Here is a 19695-nt window from a genome sequence, read left to right as displayed (position 1 = left end):
TCACAAAAGGCATAAGTCCACTTGTGCAATAGTTGTTGCGTATATTGTGCACCATTAAAAATCGTGCGTAACTGGACTTGCACAGTTTCCTAAAATTTTGTGAAATCAGCTATAGGGCCCATCAGTCTCATGGAGCTGATTAAGCAGAAAATATTACTTCAGACACTCTGCTGAGCAAAAGTGACAAGAGAACCAGTTGCAAACTGTGCACAAAACATGATATTATTGTTTGTTACCATTTTTGGGGCAAGCAAAAGTTATTTTGTGCAAAGTAAATATGCCACTGCAGTGTTATGCAAATTACCATTGCAGATGGAAATGCTTACCACTTTCACGATTCTTCTAAGCAAAAGTAAACAGGATACCAGTTGCAAACGATTCAAATGACACGGTATTCTGGCTGGCAACCTTCTCTTGGTAAGCAGAATTATTTTGTGCTTTGCTAATTTATGTTTTTATAGGCAGCTTTATGAAATTGGGCCCTGAATTATGCTTAGCGTAAAAATGTTGCTTTGCAAGAACTGGTTTTACATTAGTTGTAATTGATTACCCGCTAGGTTTTTTTGACAATAAATGGTTTTATTAAAACAACATTTGTTTTTGCTTAAGAGCTTTGTTACAACAAAACCTGGACAGTAAGTTGTTATAAAATAATGCTTTGTATTATTTGCTGTAAATATGTTATTAAATCTATCTTTACTGAGCATTTTCAATGATGGTTTTTTAAGGCTTATTGGTTTATTTTTTGAAGTAAATTTTGTTGTTTCAGTGCAATAGCACTTACGTTATGCGCGGTTTTTAATTTTTTTTAACATTTCTCCCATAAAATATCCCTGATGTACATAAAGAACAGTTTAATGCGAGATAGATAGAATAGGCTGAATCGATTAATCGCAACATTTTTGGGGAGGTACAATTTGTCATTATCACTGATTCCTTTACATGCTTAAATACACCAATACAGCTATCAGTAGTTTTAAATAGTGTATAAAACCTACTGGAAACAATGAACAAACATCACCAAACTTTCAAATAAGTTATGTCAGAAACGGTCAATTTGGAAATTGGACCAACATTCCAAACTCAACAATTACAAATTGGTCTCCATAATTACTGTCAAGAGAAATGATATTATCAGAAAACTCATCCATTTGTAGGGTCTTGCTATTCTTTGGCATCAATGATACCTCCTGTGGAAATGGCAAACGTTGCTTCATTCTCTGGCATGTCAGGGCTGAGAAAAAAACAAAACAGTAGATTTAAAACCAGTAATAGTATATTAATAGATGCATAAAAATATATGTTTCGAATTCTCAACTCACTGAAATGAATGGTCTTGAATAAGGGAATCAATGTGTGGTGAAGAGGTTTTCAACTAGTGGTTTAAACCCAAAGAGGCCTGGTTTTAGTCGAAAACCGATTGAACACACTTTGATTCCCATTCCCATTGGTCAAAAAGTAAAATAAATGCAAAAAATATAATTGTTCAATAATTTCTTTCAACACAACACCCCTCCAGCTATGAAATAGTAAGGCCCAGTCAAGGCCCTCGGGTAAACAACTCCTTATAAGAGAATGCTGTGCACATCGCGTGTATCGCGTGATGAAACAACTTTCAGCCGTTGCTCTCGACCAATAGGAATAAAGAAACTGTGTTAAAAACACAGGTGCAAGCTCGCGTGTCACGCCCATGTTTCAACACTTTTTACTGGTCATAAACAAAGGTTTATACACACCCACGTGACGCGCTCTCCACCAATAGGAATAGCGAATCTGTCTGAGGTATTTATGAATAATTACATAATTCGGTCTCATAATTTTAAACATAGCTCTGCTCTAAAAAACAAATAATGAGCACTTTGACAGACCCCTAGGGATGTGATAAAGCACTATACAGGAACCCAGTACTATTATTTTTGCTCACCATATCTTTACATGGATTTTGACTCTTTTAAGTTTTGGACCATGGGCTGACAGTAGCTTTGTTGGGGGCAATACTAAAAACAAAAATAGTCTTTAAATGTGTCCAAATTGGCAGCCACGGCTACGGCTATAGCTGGGTCAAAGTCATCCGTTGAAGTATAGGTCCTACTAGCAACAGTCGTAGCTGTAGCCACCAATTTGGACACTCCCTTAGTTTCCTCACCTGTCATAGATTTTAGCGATCCTTAATTCACCTCGTCCTTTCCTGAGACTCAACCGCGTCGTTGAGGCATGGGCAAGGATATGACCACCAATAGGCTTCTTAGGGTCCGCCTGAAAACTACATCACACAAATAGAAACTTATGAGTCAATCACCACTACATTGTGTGACATGAAAAAGCTTAAGACTGTGCAAGTCTTGTAATATCGAAAAACGAGAAAAAAACTTGAATGAAGACTGTAATTAAAAGAACACACACACAAGAGGGGCAATTGGAATGCCGCAGACTTCATGTAAATTTCTGTTGTTAGGAAGCTCTGAATTTGCCTGCTGCTACCTAGCATCCCAAAAGTCCTTACACACTTGGTTGTGTATACTGACAAATTCTAAGTATTTTTTTAAAAAGTTAATAATTGTACAAAGTTGTTGCTATGGTTCCAAATTACCCACGAGAAGTTTCCTTGCTATGATGTCATAGAAATATGTAAAATACTTATGGGATGATAAAATTTTACAAAATAAGAGGGAAGTAAAAAAAAAAAAAAGGAACTATACCTCATTGTTGCTCCAGGATCAGATGTCATCTGATTAGTCACAAAGACAGAGACGTTGTACTCTGACAAATACAAAGGAAAAATGAAGTTGTGAAAAGCAAATACTATTCTAGTAGGATTTGAAACTTTACATGGTAGGAGTACAAACAGGTGAGGTTTGCGATAGCACCATCTCTTCTGAGTAGTGTTGGTTCTAAGAAGAACCGGTGGTTGACAATTCAATGTTTTGATCAGGATGCTCTGATCATCTCAGGCCTGTATGCTTTGCTTTTGAAAGGGCAAGGGCACCAAGGCATTTTCTGCTTGGTAATGGGCACCTATGAAAAAATTGTAAATTTCTACTGGGGCATTTCAAGGGCACCAAGGCACCAGTGGGCATGGAGGCAAATGAAGTATCAGGCCTGCCGTCTTCAAGAGGATGTTAGACTCTTGCCGGATGCTGCTTTACTTGGAGATTAACTGGTTGTTGGGCTTGGCTCCGCATATTAAAAAAAAAGTGTCAAAGTTCATGCTGCTAGCTTTGCAAAATGAAGCTTGACTGTGTAAAGTTGTTTACCTTCAGATATTTTTTGTAGTTTGGAGAGCATTTGAGCCAGTTTTTGTTGTCTGTCGGCAAGTTCTCCCCGCCCACTGAAATCTACTCTAAATAATGCCATGATGGAGTCAATTATCTGCAATGAAAGATAAACAAAAAAGTCTTGACATGTTTTCTGTGATCTGCTCTCTTTCTCATCGGTCTGTGATTTGTTTGGAATTTTCCAGAGCCAGGGATATTTTTGTTATGGATCTTTTGCCTCAACATTTTCCTGAAAATTGCAACCGAGTAAAGATGTTGCCAAATTCTTTATGAATGTAGTATTTTCATCTTGAATAATTAGTTTCTCTGGTCTTTATAGTTACAATCCCAGCCATATCTCATTGCGCCCCCGCCCCTAACCCCCTATTCAATGTTGGCTCTCATTACGCAGTCTGCGCTCCTAACAACATTGAGGAGGGAGATGGGGGAGGGTATGTTTATTGCCATGTGGCCTAAGCATTTTGGCCGGGATTGTAGACCAAGTGTACACCCCAGACAGAGTTTTTGTTATTGTTTGTTATGATTGCTAAATCACAACTATGATTTTCTGCCAGATCCTAAAATGAGTTATACTAATAAATAAAGTTATAAATCTTGTTTTACTTGATGCAGACGGAAAGAGTTCTTTTGGTTTATTTTGAAGGCTTCATCAAGACATTGTCATGAAACCTAGCTATATAATGATGACACCCCCAGTAAAATAAACCAATCTTATACAGAGCCTCTCGGTCCCTTCAAAGACCTACAATCTCCAAGTCTTATTTTTCCAGCATGTCCCTTATAGCCCCTACAGTGATGAAACTCTAGACGCCAAATGTTCATTGTACTAAATCAATGACACTCATTCTCATTACTTTGCAAGATCATCATGTTCTGTTTATGACACTGCACTTTAGAGTCTCCTCATTTATCATTGCATGGTTACCATAAAAAGATGATTGGTTTTCACTCTTGAAACTCACTGATTATGTACCAAAGGGAAGGTATGTTTGGTAATGACTCTAAAAACTAATGGCAATAACAACTTTTGTTGGAAGCCTTTTGATAATATGAAGCATTTTGAGAATTTAATAGATGTTAAACTTGCATCGGGGATAAAGAATATATTAAGTTTGGTTTTTACCCATACACCGATGTGTGTTAGCAGGGTCGTGGGTTCGAATCCCACCCGTGTAATATGCATGTGAAATGTTTTCACAGGACTCGGGGGGAAAGTACTGAGTATGCTAACACACATCTGTGTATAGGTAAAATTGTTAGTTTGAGAATTATTTCACTTTAATAACAATAATAAGTAGAAGACCACTTATGTGCGCCGGTATCCACCACAAGTGATACTCATGGCGCAAGGAAGAAACACAAACTAATGAAAAGCAGCTGTGAAAAAGTGGGTTTTAAGGGCCTCTTTGAATTAATGAATAGAAGAAATGTTCACATTTATACTATCATAAGCTGCTGTAGGCTTCTTACCAAAGGTTTTTGTTTCCATTAATTTTAGGACTGATTACCAAGAGTATACCTTCCCTTTAAAGGCACTGGACACTATTGGACTACTCAAAATAATGGGATGCATAAAAACAAACTCGGCAATGGAGAGCTGTTGATAGTTTGAGAAACGACTCCCTCTGAAGTAACATAGATTTTGAGACAGAGGTAATTTCTCACTCAAATAAGAAAAGCCTTAAGGCCTGAAGCCTTTGATTATGCATCTGAAAGCACACAAATTTGTGCAACAATTGTTTTTTTCTTCTTTCATTATTCCCTTGCAACTTCGATGACCAATTGAGTCAAAATTTGCATAGATTTGTTATTTTATGCTTATGTTGGGATACACCAAGTGAGGATACTGGTCTTTGACAATTACTGTGTACAGTGCCTTTAAAACACTGCATAGTCCATTGGGGGCATAATATCAATCCTATTATATTGAAGGTTATAAATCTGTTATGATACACCTGACATGATAATGATGACAACTAGGTTATGGTGTAACAGATATGACTCAGCTATGCATCCATAAAGCTTCAATTATTCAGTTCATATTCCCTCAAGTTTACTGTAGGCTAAAAATGCAGAACTGCCAACAATTGCATTTTGCAACGGATAGATTGTACAACAATCAGGGAGGTATTGCGAATTACATTCAGTATAAAAGGGAACAAATATCCATAATCAGTGAGGTTTTCAAATTTGTTCATCGTAACTTGGAAAGATTGGTTTATTTTCAGGGAACTTTCTGCAGAATCAGGGAGAGTTTGCAGGGCAGGGAGATATTTATAATTACATTCAATATAATAGGGAATAAGTTACATAATCGGGAGGTTTTCAAATTTTGTTCAACAGAACATGGAAAGATTGGTTTATTTTCAGGGAACTTTCTGCAGAATCAGGGCGAGTTGGCAGCTCAGAATAAAGTAGATCAGTAATGATTATGAGGTATTTGTTGCTAGAAGAAAACTATTTGGGAATTTCTCACTGTAAACTCTGTGCTTTTGTAGGATTTGAAACTTTGCATGGTGGAGATAAGATATAGAAGAGTTTGCGGTAACACCATGTAATGATCTCTAAATGAGTTGAGGTGGTTCTGAAAAGAACCGTTGGTTTAACTCGACGTTTCGATCTGTGCTTTTGGATAAAAAATCCACATGCTATACAACTCATGTGTGATTTTAAACCAGGATCCCAGCATTCTGGAGCAGCTCTGGATGGGCACCTCTTTGATTTTGAATCTTAAGAAAGGAAAACGTTCTTACCAGTAACTTGAAGACGCCCGGCTCTTCATGGAATTTGGCAGCGGCAAAGTCAAGAAGCTCAAACTGATGTTCACCTGTCAAGAAAAAACATTGGTTTTCTATTTCAACTTTACTGCCCGTGAAAAATATTTTCATTGATATTAAAAAACACAAGACTGCTTGACTTGTCTGGTCGAAGAAGGGTTTAGTGGCCCCGTCACCAAAACTACCCGCCTCTCGGGCTTGTGGTCCAGTGTAAAATTTGAGCAAGCAACCAAATAATGCCCATACAGATGGTCCATACAATTTGCTTTTTTCTCTGTCTAAGTCAAGATTATCTAAGTCAATAACTCACTTGTGTAGGCCCTTGCATACAGAACATTATCCAGCATTGCACCATGGTCCAGGTTGTAATGATCAGCAATGTCCTTCAACCTGTCTGGACGACTGAATGATCAACGTTAAGGAAAGATAGAGGGACATATGGGATTTGTTTGGAATTGCCTCCCTCAATCACTGCAGCCCAAAGCAGCAAATAGACCTTTATCATGGCTGAGGGATTTATAGCATCAAATTCAAGTTCTGGTGGCTAAATCAGGGTGTGGGTTTGAATCCCCGGTCGTGAGACTTGTGTGCTCGAGCAGGACACTTAACTGTAATCGTTTCTTATCACCCAAGGGAAAAATGGGTACCTGTGAGGAAACTTTACGAAACTGAGCTGTGATGTCTTCACTACTCCATCCCTCTGTACTTATTGTTGTTGGGTTAATAAAAAAAAAGGATACAAAGTATTCTCAGTATCAATAAAGACTACTTTTCCGCCAGGGTAGCTGTTAGCTCCAGGTAGTTGAGTCGTGACGCACAGTGTGTGAGAAATCTGGGTCTTGCCGGTTCGGAACTCTAAAAGTAAAATAGATCACATCGTCAAATTAATGGACTCATCATATACCAACCATTGGTGTTAAAAGAATAAACACATTTCTCATACTCTAGTTTTCAATAAGGCCTGGAAATTCATCTTAAAGAGGGCAAGGACATTTTCATTTTGAAAGGGCCACTTCCGTTGGAAATATCTTAAAGTCTATGTGGGGCACCAAGGCCAAGACCAGTAGAGCAATGGAGTCCTCCGTGGCCTTCGTGAAATTCTAGGCCTGCTGTGACAATTTCATCAAATCTGGTGGTCATGTTTATCTAGAAATCAGTGGAGAAGATGAGCTTGTTAATTAAACAAAATGATTTCTCTCAAAGTTAAGGTCTTATAAGTATTCTCTTTACCTTAAAATGATTTAAATATCTAATTTTGAAATCAAGACAATGTCAATTGATTTTGATAAGTAGTTCATAAATACCTAAGACAGTTTATCCATTCTGATTGGTCGAGAGGGCATCGTGTGGGGGTGTTATAACGGATGATATAACACCAGTAAAAAGTGTTGAAACATGGGCGTGAAACACGCGAGCTTGCACCTGTGCTTATAAGACAGTTTCTTCATTCCTATTGGTCGAGAGCAACGGCTGGATTATTATTGTGCCACATCACGCGACACGCGCGACGCGCACAGCATACTCCTTATAAGGAGTTGTTTACCCCAGTGTCTTACCATTTCATAGCTGGAGGGGTGTTGTGTTGAAATAAATCATTGAACAATTATAATTTTTGCATTTATTTTACATATTGAACAACAACTGTTGATGTTTTTTGACCGAAAAGGTTTTTATGAATGGGAATCAAAGTGTGTTGAATTGGTAAAATTATCAAGAACCAGGCCTCGGCAGGTTTAAACCACTAGTTGAAAACCTCTTCACCACACATTGATTCCCTTATTAAAAATCCAAAAATTGTACATGTTAATTATCCTCCATTGGTATTCTCATAAAGGGCTAAACAAAATATCTCAAAAATGCAACTCACCTCCAAATGCTTCAGTTATTGCCATACTCTCAATGCCACCACCCATGAGCTTACTGGAGCAACAACAAAACATTCCAACAAGTTATTTCGTTAATAGTCAGAAGAATTCTATCTAGCACAAAAAAGTAGCACAAATAAGCCTGATGATTTCGCTCTTGAACGGGCAAGGGCACCAGTGTTTTCTCCCTTGTATAGGGCACCTCTATGAGGAGCCATTACATTTCTATTGGAACATTTCAAGGGGCAGCAAGGCAAAAGAGACAATTGCCTCTGTGAAGCATTATGCCTGATAAATTTATGGAATCTGCACTCCAGTTATTCAGATCCTACAACCATCCTAGTCATTTTGGTAAGGCAAATTTTTTCCTGAGGTTTGTCACCCAAGGAAACAGAACTAAACCAAAAGACAACTTTAAGCCTCTGCCTGGAATTTTATCTTTGAAAAGGGCAAGGTTTTCAATTTTAATTTTACAAAGGGTCATCTTTTGAAGAGGTACCAAGTCAACGACCAGGGGGAACAGTGGCTTCTGTATTATTCTAGGCATGACAACTTATAAAAATAGCATTTTGTTTTCCTCATCGGACCAAAGCCAAAGATTCTTTGTTAATTCCTTTTGGGGAAAATACCATTCAAACTGTTGCAAACAGAGGTTTTCCACCAAAGAACTATGAAACCATATCCAAAAATATGATGAATGCAATTAAAGATACTTACTCTAGTTCTGAGCTTCCTGTTGTAATACGGAAACAGTTTTTGCGCTTAGAGCTGTACTCCAGAGCCGTCATGAATCCATGAGCCTGTTAATAAATCATGTTAGAACTCTTGATTTAGGACTTTGGTTTCTGGGATTCTGATTCAGTAATAACAGGAAAATAACCTATATGAATTTAATTTAACTTGTTTAATCACAAATGGAAATAGTGTGTGGCAAAAATAGTATTGGATTTTGAATTTGATTCTTTTAGTTGAAAATGAAGGAAGAATGTCATAAAAATTATGAATGTCAAGGAAGTAAATGGAAGTAAACATGATGAACAATAATGGACCTCTTGCGTTGTGTTGTAAATTTTTCATATAAAAATACAGAACACTGCAGTGTGTTATAATATCGATGATGAGAGGGGATTTAAAGCACTTATGAATAACTCCTTACTTCTAGTTTTGAAGCGGCTTCTTTGATTTTCTCCATCTTGGCCTCAGATATTCCTTTAATGTCACACATTCGCTTGCGAGTTGTCATCTGGATTCCCTGTATCAACAGATGAAGAATTAAAGAAAATTGTACCATCTTTGTAACATAACTGCTCATTTTCATTTAAGTGATTTTGGGTTGTAAGAAAGAAAAATTTACTAGAGCAGAATTTGAACCTGCAACCTCCAGGTCAACATGCTGGTGCTCCACCGGTAGAGCTATCCAGCCCTAATGTTGGCGGTCTCCCTATTTTGTCAAGCTAGTCCGAAGCCATTAAGCATGTAGGCCTAACTGCTGTATTTCCCATTCCCAGGTGATGCAGCGCAATTTCATATTGAAAACCTGTCTTCTATAGCAACATCAAACCAAATTAAAATTTCAATTGAGGGTTTTAAAAAGGTTTTAAACATCATCAAATTTAAAACCAACGTAATAAAATGAGATCAAACAGAACTTGAAGAGGTAAACCAAATGTACTCAAACATCAATTACTTGTAAAGGAATAAATCATAAATAATAACATGTTTTCATTATCTTGGAAATGAATGCACTAACTTTGATTGTGCAGATCCCAGCAGACTTGAGTTTCTTGATATCAGCAACATTCTAAATGTAACAAATAATACAAATTAAGAAATAGTAACCTCTTTGCTTGTTTTGTTTTTTCTGTGCATGTTGTACCCAATGCTTATTGAAAAAGAGTTTGCATAGTAGCTATAGAAACAAAAATGTGTATTAAACTCAACTGTTTTACACAATGTACTGTTTTGGAACAAAAAAGGGTTTCTGTAAAATTAACCAGGGTAAGTTTTCTTTTTGGTGGGGTATGAATGGGGTATGTGTTTCTTCAAGCAATACATTGGTGACATTTTATTTTCAAACGTGAGTTATCTGCAAAATAAAATGTTCTGTTTTTTACACCCATAGGATTCACTCTTAACATTATGTCACAACTTGCCTTGTGGACTACTAACAACTGTTTAACCTTCTTGTTTAAAATGCTTAAATTTGTTCATTTTCAGATGTGAATAACTCTTTTTTTAAATGTGTTAATTTATTTTCAGTGTGTAAATGCCACTTAATTTGGCTGTTTTTCCGGTTGTGATCGTTACCATAAAGAAGGATAGGGCCTACATGACGTTTTCATGAACAAATCTGGGCTACTATCCTTTCCTGGGAGGAGTAGAGAAAACAGTTTACTAGCCCAGTGGGCTACTTTACAAAAAGCTTTTAAAAAGTGCAAGGCTGACATGTCTTTAACCAAGGGGTGCTTTGCTAACTAAATTTTGTTTTCATTAGAATGGGAAATATTTTGTTTTTATATTGACTAAAGGTTTCACTCACAATTCCATGGTTTTGCAGAAGGTCAATGTCCTGGAAAAAGGACTCCTTGGGAAAGAAACACAAAATTAAAAGCATTACAAAATAAACAAAAATTTATATTTACAGACGATTCAAAGTTAGATTGCCATAAATGTAACACCCCTGTGTAGTTGGAAAATGCTCTGCAGTTATAGTACAGACCTTTACCATGATAGACCTTTATCATCACATCACTGCATCAAATAACATTGATTGTTGCACTTAACTTTTTACCAAAGTTTTGGTGCTGTATGAAATTTATCTATGAGTATGATCTATATCCCTTGCCCCTTTATTCTTACCTCTTCATCCATGTCATCGTCGATATTCTCTTGTACAACTTGATCCTGCATGATGTTACTATCCATCACTGATGATGTCCAACTAAAACAACTTTAATTGCCTGTAGTTTTCTTCTTTAGAGCCTAAAGTTTTTACAAAATAAAAAGAAGATTTTTGTATAAGGCCTACACCAAACTACATACCACCAGTACCAGTGCCACTTTAATACATGAATTACATGCAGCCCACTTTATTCGTGTCTGGGCTTTATTCGTTATTTTTTTCTTTGTCTTTGAGCGGTCTTGACAAAATGACAAATCTTGATTATGATGAGACCAATAATAATTTTAGTGTTAAAACTCAAACTTTGAAGAAAACAGCAGAAACAGGTGGGCTACCATCCACAGTACACGCTCAGTCATTGCAGTGCGTGCCACTTTCTGACTTTTCACCAGTGTCATCCAGTTAACTCATCAAACTGCTTCTGAATCACTGATTTTCCACTCAATAGTCATATCATACCTAGTAACCTAGCTGACTAATAAAACTAATTTCATATGATGATTGTAGGCCTACTATTTCAAAAAGTAAATTTATGTTTATTTCACTTCATTAACACAACTAACTAAACTAACTTACTATATACTACTACTGGTACTAAGCCATATGACAATTGTTGTATTGAGTTTACAGTGACATTGATTGACATTATTGACAAAAGACATTATTGACAGTGACACAATTTAATTTTAACAGTGTCCCCCACTCCGGTCACTGACACTGACAGTGACACTGACACAACAACACTGCCATGACTGCTGACACTGTGACACTCAGAACGAGTTATAAATCGTTTGTATCATCCAGCTTTCAATAAAAACACGTGTCAAGTAACAAAGCTAACCACTAAACACCGACTGTCTGTGAGTCGTGACTGTCTGTAAACATGGTAAATATTTCATCAAATTCGGTTTAAATAGGCCCATGTTTTGTTCAGTAATTCTCGGTTAATTTGGCCGTGGAAAATTGTTTTACTTACCCGACCGAAATCTATCGTTTACTGCGTTCTAATACAATAGAATAGTTGTCTTAATTTTTCACAATCGTGTATTCAGTTCAGCTAGAAGAAACTTCCTTGTAACTGTTTTCGATCTTTTGCAGCTAGCAGCAGACGACACGCACAACTTCACGTCGACTACTCACTACTGCAAAAGTGGTATTTTAATGTTTGGCGCGTTTTTAACAATTGCATGAGTTATTGTTTGGAACTTTCCTTTGAAAAAAAAAAAACAGTGCTATGTTTCCGGATGCAGATGTTAATTTCATACAGAGAATAATTTATAAATGCTGAATTTTTGTTCATGTCAGTATGAAATTGCAATTCTAAGCCTATAAAAGCAAAACTTTTTTTTTTTGTCAAATACTGCAGTTTAATGTAAACAGCCGTCGTATTTTGCAAAGTTTACTTTTTCGCTTTGCATGCCGGTTAAAACCAACGAACAGACTGGTTCCTTTATCTTGTGTACAGTTCAGCAGCGAAGAGCTGTTATGTGAAGACAGTAACCAGACTTCACATAGCGTTACTGCGTTTTAGTAAAAAATAGCACGTGTCTCGTCCTCAGTGAAGCGTTCCGCAGAGAGGTCCAGATTTTCCTTTAATTTCAATAATTAGAGACGTTGTTATACAAACATGGTAAGTGTAGTTAATACTAGACATTTCAAGACAAAACGTACAGCCATCTTGTATGGTAATGGGCTTGTGTTGACTTGCCATGCCGCATATAAAAAATTGCGTGCCTTATCAGTCCAAGAAAAACGTGCAGTAGGCAGTTTCATCAAGTTGATTTTACGTGTACCAAAACACACACACACACAGCCCCGAAAAAAAAGAACGAAATATATTAAATCATAACTCACATTTTGTACAACTCACAACTATGAGACTTGACAGCAGGCAGGAGCATTCTCTCCCCGTGCTTACATTTTAAAAATATTCGAAATCGGATGAATAGTTTCGGAGATATTGTAAAAAAAAGAGAGCAACGACAAAAAACAGAAGCTTGGCCTGGCGTGCAGCGCCCATTCGTTTGTGCATGACGTCAACTTTGAACCCCGTGGACAACGGATTTCGGAAATCTTCGGAAAGCGCCGAAGAAGCCCGAAGACGGTTTTTTGCGATGCGGGAGCACATGTTTACACAAAATGAGATAACGATTACATCATCGTGTAGCCGATAAAATTCCGCACATCGTACAGCTAGTCGCATAGCTTTTACCTTAAAAACCTATTTTTGTCGGCGTTTTCCATTTTTTGAATCAAGATTTCTTCCAGAGACAATCATCAAAATTGAATGCGACTTTGTCAGTGCTAATTCCCATACTTTTAAGTTTAACTTGTGAAAATTTGGTGTAATTTGATTATGTTTTCTTCTCCCGCAGAAAGGTTTTGTTAGACCATTTCTTGCAAAGTTGTCCTAAATACGCACGATTGTACATGTACGTCGTACTCGTACATCTTCGTGTTTCCGTGATGTGCCACCACAAGAGGGCGTGTGTTACAATAAGTTTGATAGGCCGGGGCTCTAATAATAGAAAGCTGGAAAGCTGCCCGATCTTGTTTCTTTGATAATTTCTACGTTCTGAATTGATAATAACAGACTGCTCTTCTTGAGTCAAAAGAAACTAGTATTGTTATATACTTTTAAAGGCCTATACTAATTGAAACGAAAGTTGAACAAAAAAATTGATTGTATAATTATAGCCATTGGTTTTTAGAAATTGTCTTTGTAAATATAACAAAAATAATCGATGTATACAAATGCCTTCATCCTCAAGTTTTTTAAAGATTGTTCTAATGTTTTACTGTGTTAATGCTACAATTTTAAATCAAAGGATCAACTGATCTTAAATTAAAGGAAACACCAGTCATAAACTCTTTAATTTTATTTCATTCTGGTTAATTCAATAATGCTATTTGTTGACATAATTAATAAAGAATATTCACACAAACACCTGCAAAACTTAACACATATTTAATTTTTATAGTTAACAATTTTCCCCACGATGCCGCTCCTCAGTTTGATTCACAAAATATCACATTTTGCCGTTCATAAAAAATCATACTAGCGCCTCAAAGCACAGTTTGTAAGAGATAGAGGGCGCTCGCCTAGTGTGCGCCCTCTATTGCCATAGGCTGTGCATTAAACTTGGCCGTGGCCGATATGAAGAAAAACATAAGAATTGAACTTGAACACGGGTACGTTTTTTTCACGATCCACGCTCATTAAAAACGGTATATCTCTGCAACCAAACATCCGATTTCAAAATTTTAAATTGATTTTTACTTCTAAGAATACACCTTAACAGACTACATCTTGTCAGAGAAAAAATCACCTGCATTAAATTTGACTGAAACTGCCTACGTGCAGTGCACATCGTGGCAGCATGCATTGCATGTGGCCGGCCGTGGCGTTTTTCCATACCCATTCATGTAATGTGTACAAACTTGATAACATTTCCGTATCCCGCCACCTCTTTTTTATTCGTTGTGTGAAATAAAATGATATCTAATAAATTTACCTTGTATTTTTTAAACTTAACCATGTTATTATTGACATTCCTTGAAAAAGTGAAAAAGTTGAGGCAGGAATCAGGATTTGAAAAGTTATCCTCGTTAAAACATCATGATCATGGGCCATCCAAAAGCCATCCTGAGTGACGGTGTTCATCAACCAATTGCCGGCTCCAAAAGTTTTCAATAAATTACACACCGCACAAAAACAGCGCACATTTTCAAGTTAATTTAATGTGCTCTTCACAACACAGTTTCGATTTTATAACGTAACCCTCCTGCTGACAGCAAAGCCAGAGGGTTACGACTCAAACTCAAACGGCAATCAGGTCCAACACCAGTGTTCTCCACACAAGTTAAATTGGGAGGGTGGGCCACCCTCCTAAAATTTAGGCTGCCCTTCTAAAATTATTGCCGGCCCTGCCCAAAAAGGACAAAGACTGAAAGAGACCATTTTTAGACTGCATTTAATAAGATCAAATGAGTACCTGACAAGCCCAAACTGACTTCAAAACTACAGCATCAGAAATGCGATCGTAAACAAACATTAATTAAAACACGATGTACACACGGCCACATGGTTCGTAGTGCACCCACACCACCCACACCGTCGACGTCACCGCTAGAGCATGGAAATGCCCACTGCATGCACAGTGCATAAATAGTCCGCACGCTGTGATTGGCCGTTGATAGACTCCAACACAATACGCACGTTCACAAACTTAGAAAGAATTGCCACACAGTGTGCCGCACGTAGGTACAAAAATGTACAGCCTCAAAGCCTATTCAAACACGTCGACTTTTGCCCATTGAGGGCGTGCGCGATGTGGGGCAAAGTTCATTGATAAATAAATTGCTTGGTGCGTTACCGAACGTTGAATCTCGATCATTTTATTGCAAACGAAGTTCTTAACGACGGAACCGCTAATCACTAATTCATGAAAATGGGTTTGGATGGAAAAAGTATTATTTAGGGCCATAAATTTGGGGATAAGAACGTCCAAAATGTGGGGGTTTTGGGGTTGTTGTGTATTTGCACACGAAGAAGGCCGTCCGATCACCCGCTTTCTAAATTCTGATGTGCGGCATGCCGATCAATTATCCTTTTGAGGTTATTGGCGCGGCGCACAAAGCAAAATGTATAACAAATTGTAGTCATATCAAAATGGAAGCCATTTTGATTACGTCATGCCGCCCTCCTAAAAAAAAAGTCTGTGGAGAACACTGCAACACGAACAATTTCGACAGCTAGTCAACAGTTTTGCTCCATTTTTACCACTTTCAAAAATTATTGCACAAATTTTAGGAACACGAACTTGATCCACAATGTCTTATGAATCCTTTTTTAGCACCATTGAGTTTGAAGAAAAATGACAAAAACTTACCAGATCCTGGAGCAAAACAGTCACAAATTTTCCGGTTGAAAATTTGGACCTGAGTTTTATCGCCTGTTTTTTGACTTCCCGATATGTTCAACGCTTTATGTTTTGGTCACAACGCGCTGAACTGCAGGTACCTGCTGCCAAGCCGAGTTGGACTAAACCATTCTGTTAAAGGGGTGTTACAAGGCAGTACGGCTGAGCGTGCACGCTATATGAGTGAACGGCGGGCATTGTAAACGGACAGCGCACACGCATTGCCGCACTGCCTTGTAACACTCTTTTAACAAAAAGGTTTAGTCCAACTCGGCTGGTACCTGCAGTTTAGCGCTTGGTGACCAAAACATACAGCCTTGCGGCCATCGGGAGGAGGGTTACGTTATCGCAACTATGCTAACCTGTGAAATAGGCTTGATTGTTAGCATAGAATTCCCTGCTTTGGTAAGCACTGATTCTTTGCTTACAGTAAGAGCCAGAGCCATGAAATTCGGCCCAGGTAAGTCAGTCCATGTGAATGAAAGCAACAGTTTACACAAAGTCTGGGCTTCATACATGTGAGGGGCAAACAAACGAAACATAAGTTGTTTGTATGAAATTAAAAGTATTTTTCTTGTCACCATTTTTTAGTATTATTTTCCAGAGAAGAAATTTGGTATTAATTGATGATAATTCTGCTTGTTTTATACTTCAGGCTACTACCGATGATGTAAACCCCAAGGCATACCCACTTGCCGACCCGAATCTGAGTAAGACAATCTTGGATCTGTTGCAACAAGCCTCCAATTACAGTCAGCTGAGAAAAGGAGCAAATGAAGGTAAATTTGTTGGTGATTTTTAAATGCAGCCCAACCCGACAATCAAAAAATCTTGAGCAGAGAGCAAACTCACTCTTTCTTTGTTTTTTACATGTAGGTTACTTTTTCTTTTAATTGAGTATGATGAATTCTGTATTGCAGAGGTTTTGATTGCATTCAAAATAAAGTGTAAATGTATCAATGGTTTGCTCTAACTTTTTAATCAAATAAATATATTTCTGTGACACAATTTTGGCACACAGGATAAACTTACAACTAAATGTAACTGACACACAGACATTCATGATGATGATTCTAGTGCTTGAATCACATAATTTTTATTTCCAAGTTGGAATCAGCCATCAATACATTCTGATAACAATAATACTGTAAGCGGTTCAGTGCATAATACTATAGAGTCTCTATAATAGGCTTCTGCAACTAAAAAGACGGGTTTTAAGTTTAGATTTAAATTAATCTAGCGTGGTACAGTCTTTGACATTGTCGAGAAGAGAGTGCCATATGCTGGTTTGCAGTCATGAGCATGAGTTGTTTCACCAACAGCTCTCTGCTAACCACACTAGGTAGTCTGTTCCTCCGTTCAAAATATCATATTCATACCCTCATACAATACAATTTCTATATCTTCAGCCACCAAGACACTGAATCGTGGTATTGCTGAGTTTATCGTCATGGCTGCAGATGCAGAACCTCTTGAGATTCTTCTTCATCTCCCACTACTCTGTGAAGATAAGAACGTACCTTATGTCTTTGTAAGATCCAAGCAAGGTCAGTGTTATAATTGCGAGTGTATTTGTGTCACTCGTCCTAATTCGGCATATACTTGCATCCGTGGCCACCTCATCCTTACAGGAACACGTTGCCTTAGATTGGACGAGTTGGTCTATAATAAGCGTTTGAAACCGTTTGTTATGAAATGCATGGTTAGAAAGATGTTTTAAGAGTAGAATATAATGATCCACACAAGTATCACTCAAAATGACGAGGTAAAAAGAAAACCACACAACTTTGAGGCATATTTGTGTAGCTCATTGTTTTCTACTTTTCCAACATCTTTCTACTCACATGCATTTTATAGCAAACAATTAAAAACGCTTTTCAAAGACCAACACGCCCGATCCAAGGCAACGTGTTCCTTTAATTGTAGGGGTGGGGATTCCTGTAGTCCTAGCCATCACTTATTCTCTATCAGTCGCCACTTTGCTCAGCTTTTTCACACTTCTACCTCTCCACTTTGCCACATTGCCTATGCTACGCAGCTTAGGGTTGCCGCAGTTTGAACCCGCAGGCAAAGACCACTGAGGTAGATTGTTTGATCTTCTCAGTAAGATTTGTTTTCTCTGGTGCAGTGATAGAAGAGGCACATGTGTTAGCCATGACACAAGGTTGTTCAGTTTGTGGGTTCATTTAAGAAAATAGAAAATAGATTTAGCTGCTGCAAACAACTTACCAGCCAAGAGGACTGAGGGTATAAATGCAAAAAATAGTTAATGTCCTGACATCTGAAACAAAACGTCAGACCATTAACTTTTTTTTTGCATTACAAAAAGTAGATGACAGAAAATAAATTTGCTGTACTGTCTTCTAATTTTGCTACATTTATTTATTATTTTCAGCTCTTGGCCGTGCCTGTGGAGTTTCACGACCGGTTATCTCCTGTTCGGTAACAACAAACGAGGGCTCGCAGTTGAACTCCCAGATCGAGTCAATCCGAAAGAACATTGAAAGATTGTTGCTGTAAAACAATTAGGATGCTCCTCGCCATGAACACAGCGAGTGTCTTCTTTAGTATCGACTCTAGCTGACAACCAAACAACCTTCTCGGATCCATCTGGTTTCTTTTAGTTTCATCACCACACAACCAAACCAGCCTTGCCCTGGCTTCATGTGGTCTTGAGTGGCAGCCAATACTTTTTATTAATTTCTAATCATTTGGGGGCAGCATTTCAGACAAAATATATAATCAAGATGGCATTCGAAAAGATATTGCACACATGCTTTTCAAAGTCATTACCAAAGTATGACCGCACCGTAAGGTTATAAGTGAAAGGGTGCGATTGAAAAGTTTGATAGTTTTTTTATATCATGAACTTTATCTGTAATTTTAAGTGTTTTATGTTAGGAGCACAACGAAAGAAGACCAGTTATAATTTACTTTACAATTTTACAAACGGGTGTTTCTTATTCGCGAGAGGGAGTTGTGATACCAAAGGGCCTCCTCTAGCACACTGCAAATGGCTTTGTGCACGCACCTTCGCCGAATTTCATAGAGCTGCTTAGCACGGCGAAATTGTGCTGACCAGAAAATGGTTGTGAGTCAAACTGCCATATCACATGTACAATTTGTGACTGGTATCCAGCTCATTTTTCGCTGTAAGCACCATTTTCTGATGAAGCTGCGCTATGAAATTGGGCCACTTCAATGTTTGGGCTCAGTTACCATGACATTTAAGTTGGAAGGAATAGGAAACAATATCCACAAGGTTCTTTTTAAATATTATTTTATTTTTAGGTTTTATTGTGCCTGTTATAATAAGTGGATCTATTATAATGTTATTTTGGTACTCCAGCTTAAAAATCATGAGTTGTACTTTGTAAAAAAAAAAAATCCCCCAAACCTGGATGTATCAATTTTAAAGTGTTAATAAAACAGGCTTTATATAAAAACAAACAAAAACAAGCAACATTTTGGTATTTTATTTTGATGTTTTCTTGTACTTTCTATTATATTTCAATAGTTATGTGTTCATTTGATAGATTAATCATCCCTATGAATTGTTTCTGACATGACTTGAGTAAAACAGATCAACAGTATGAAGACAAGTGGTTAGACTGCACTACTTGCAATCACGAGGTTGTGGGTTTGAATCCCACCAAGCTATATTTTACAATGACTAAATGTCTAGTTACTGACTCACAATTTCTTGATTTGCGCAATTCATAATCATGTTGAACCAATGTTTGTCAAATACGAGAGAGATTGACTGTTGCCAGCGTGTTGTTAATGTCCGCTTTTAAAATTGCCATCCTAAAAAAAGAAAAAGAGATCCTGTTTTTTTAGAGGATTCCCTTTTTTAATCGATTTAGAGAAAACAAATACCACTGAAAAGTACGACCGTGACAGTGTACATGCACATACAAAAAAATTGCCGACGGGAAGTTCTTCTAATCAACT

The 19695-nt window shown here is 37.5% G+C and overlaps 2 protein-coding genes across 2 annotated transcripts; one reads left to right on the top strand and one right to left on the bottom strand.

Annotated features, from left to right (window-relative positions):
• Positions 1-77: 77 nt before the first annotated feature.
• Positions 78-12182, bottom strand: LOC139943729 (meiotic recombination protein DMC1/LIM15 homolog). The gene is made up of 14 exons (XM_071940487.1): positions 11796-12182; positions 10777-10899; positions 10457-10501; positions 9668-9718; positions 9074-9169; positions 8635-8717; positions 7920-7972; positions 6793-6907; positions 6363-6454; positions 6029-6102; positions 3255-3369; positions 2700-2760; positions 2147-2263; positions 78-1234 (listed from the first exon to the last, which is right to left on the bottom strand). The coding sequence occupies exons 2-14, from the start codon at positions 10840-10842 to the stop codon at positions 1165-1167; spliced, it is 1038 nt and encodes a 345-aa protein (XP_071796588.1). The 5' UTR covers positions 10843-10899; positions 11796-12182; the 3' UTR covers positions 78-1164.
• Positions 12183-12326: 144 nt separating this feature from the next.
• Positions 12327-19194, top strand: LOC139944001 (NHP2-like protein 1). The gene is made up of 4 exons (XM_071940929.1): positions 12327-12449; positions 16397-16520; positions 17151-17288; positions 18137-19194. The coding sequence occupies exons 1-4, from the start codon at positions 12447-12449 to the stop codon at positions 18259-18261; spliced, it is 390 nt and encodes a 129-aa protein (XP_071797030.1). The 5' UTR covers positions 12327-12446; the 3' UTR covers positions 18262-19194.
• Positions 19195-19695: the final 501 nt, after the last annotated feature.

This window comes from Asterias amurensis, chromosome 11 (assembly GCF_032118995.1).
Source record: "Asterias amurensis chromosome 11, ASM3211899v1".
In the NCBI taxonomy this organism is placed as follows: domain Eukaryota; kingdom Metazoa; phylum Echinodermata; class Asteroidea; order Forcipulatida; family Asteriidae; genus Asterias; species Asterias amurensis.
This window is presented reverse-complemented; position numbering and strand designations above follow the sequence as displayed.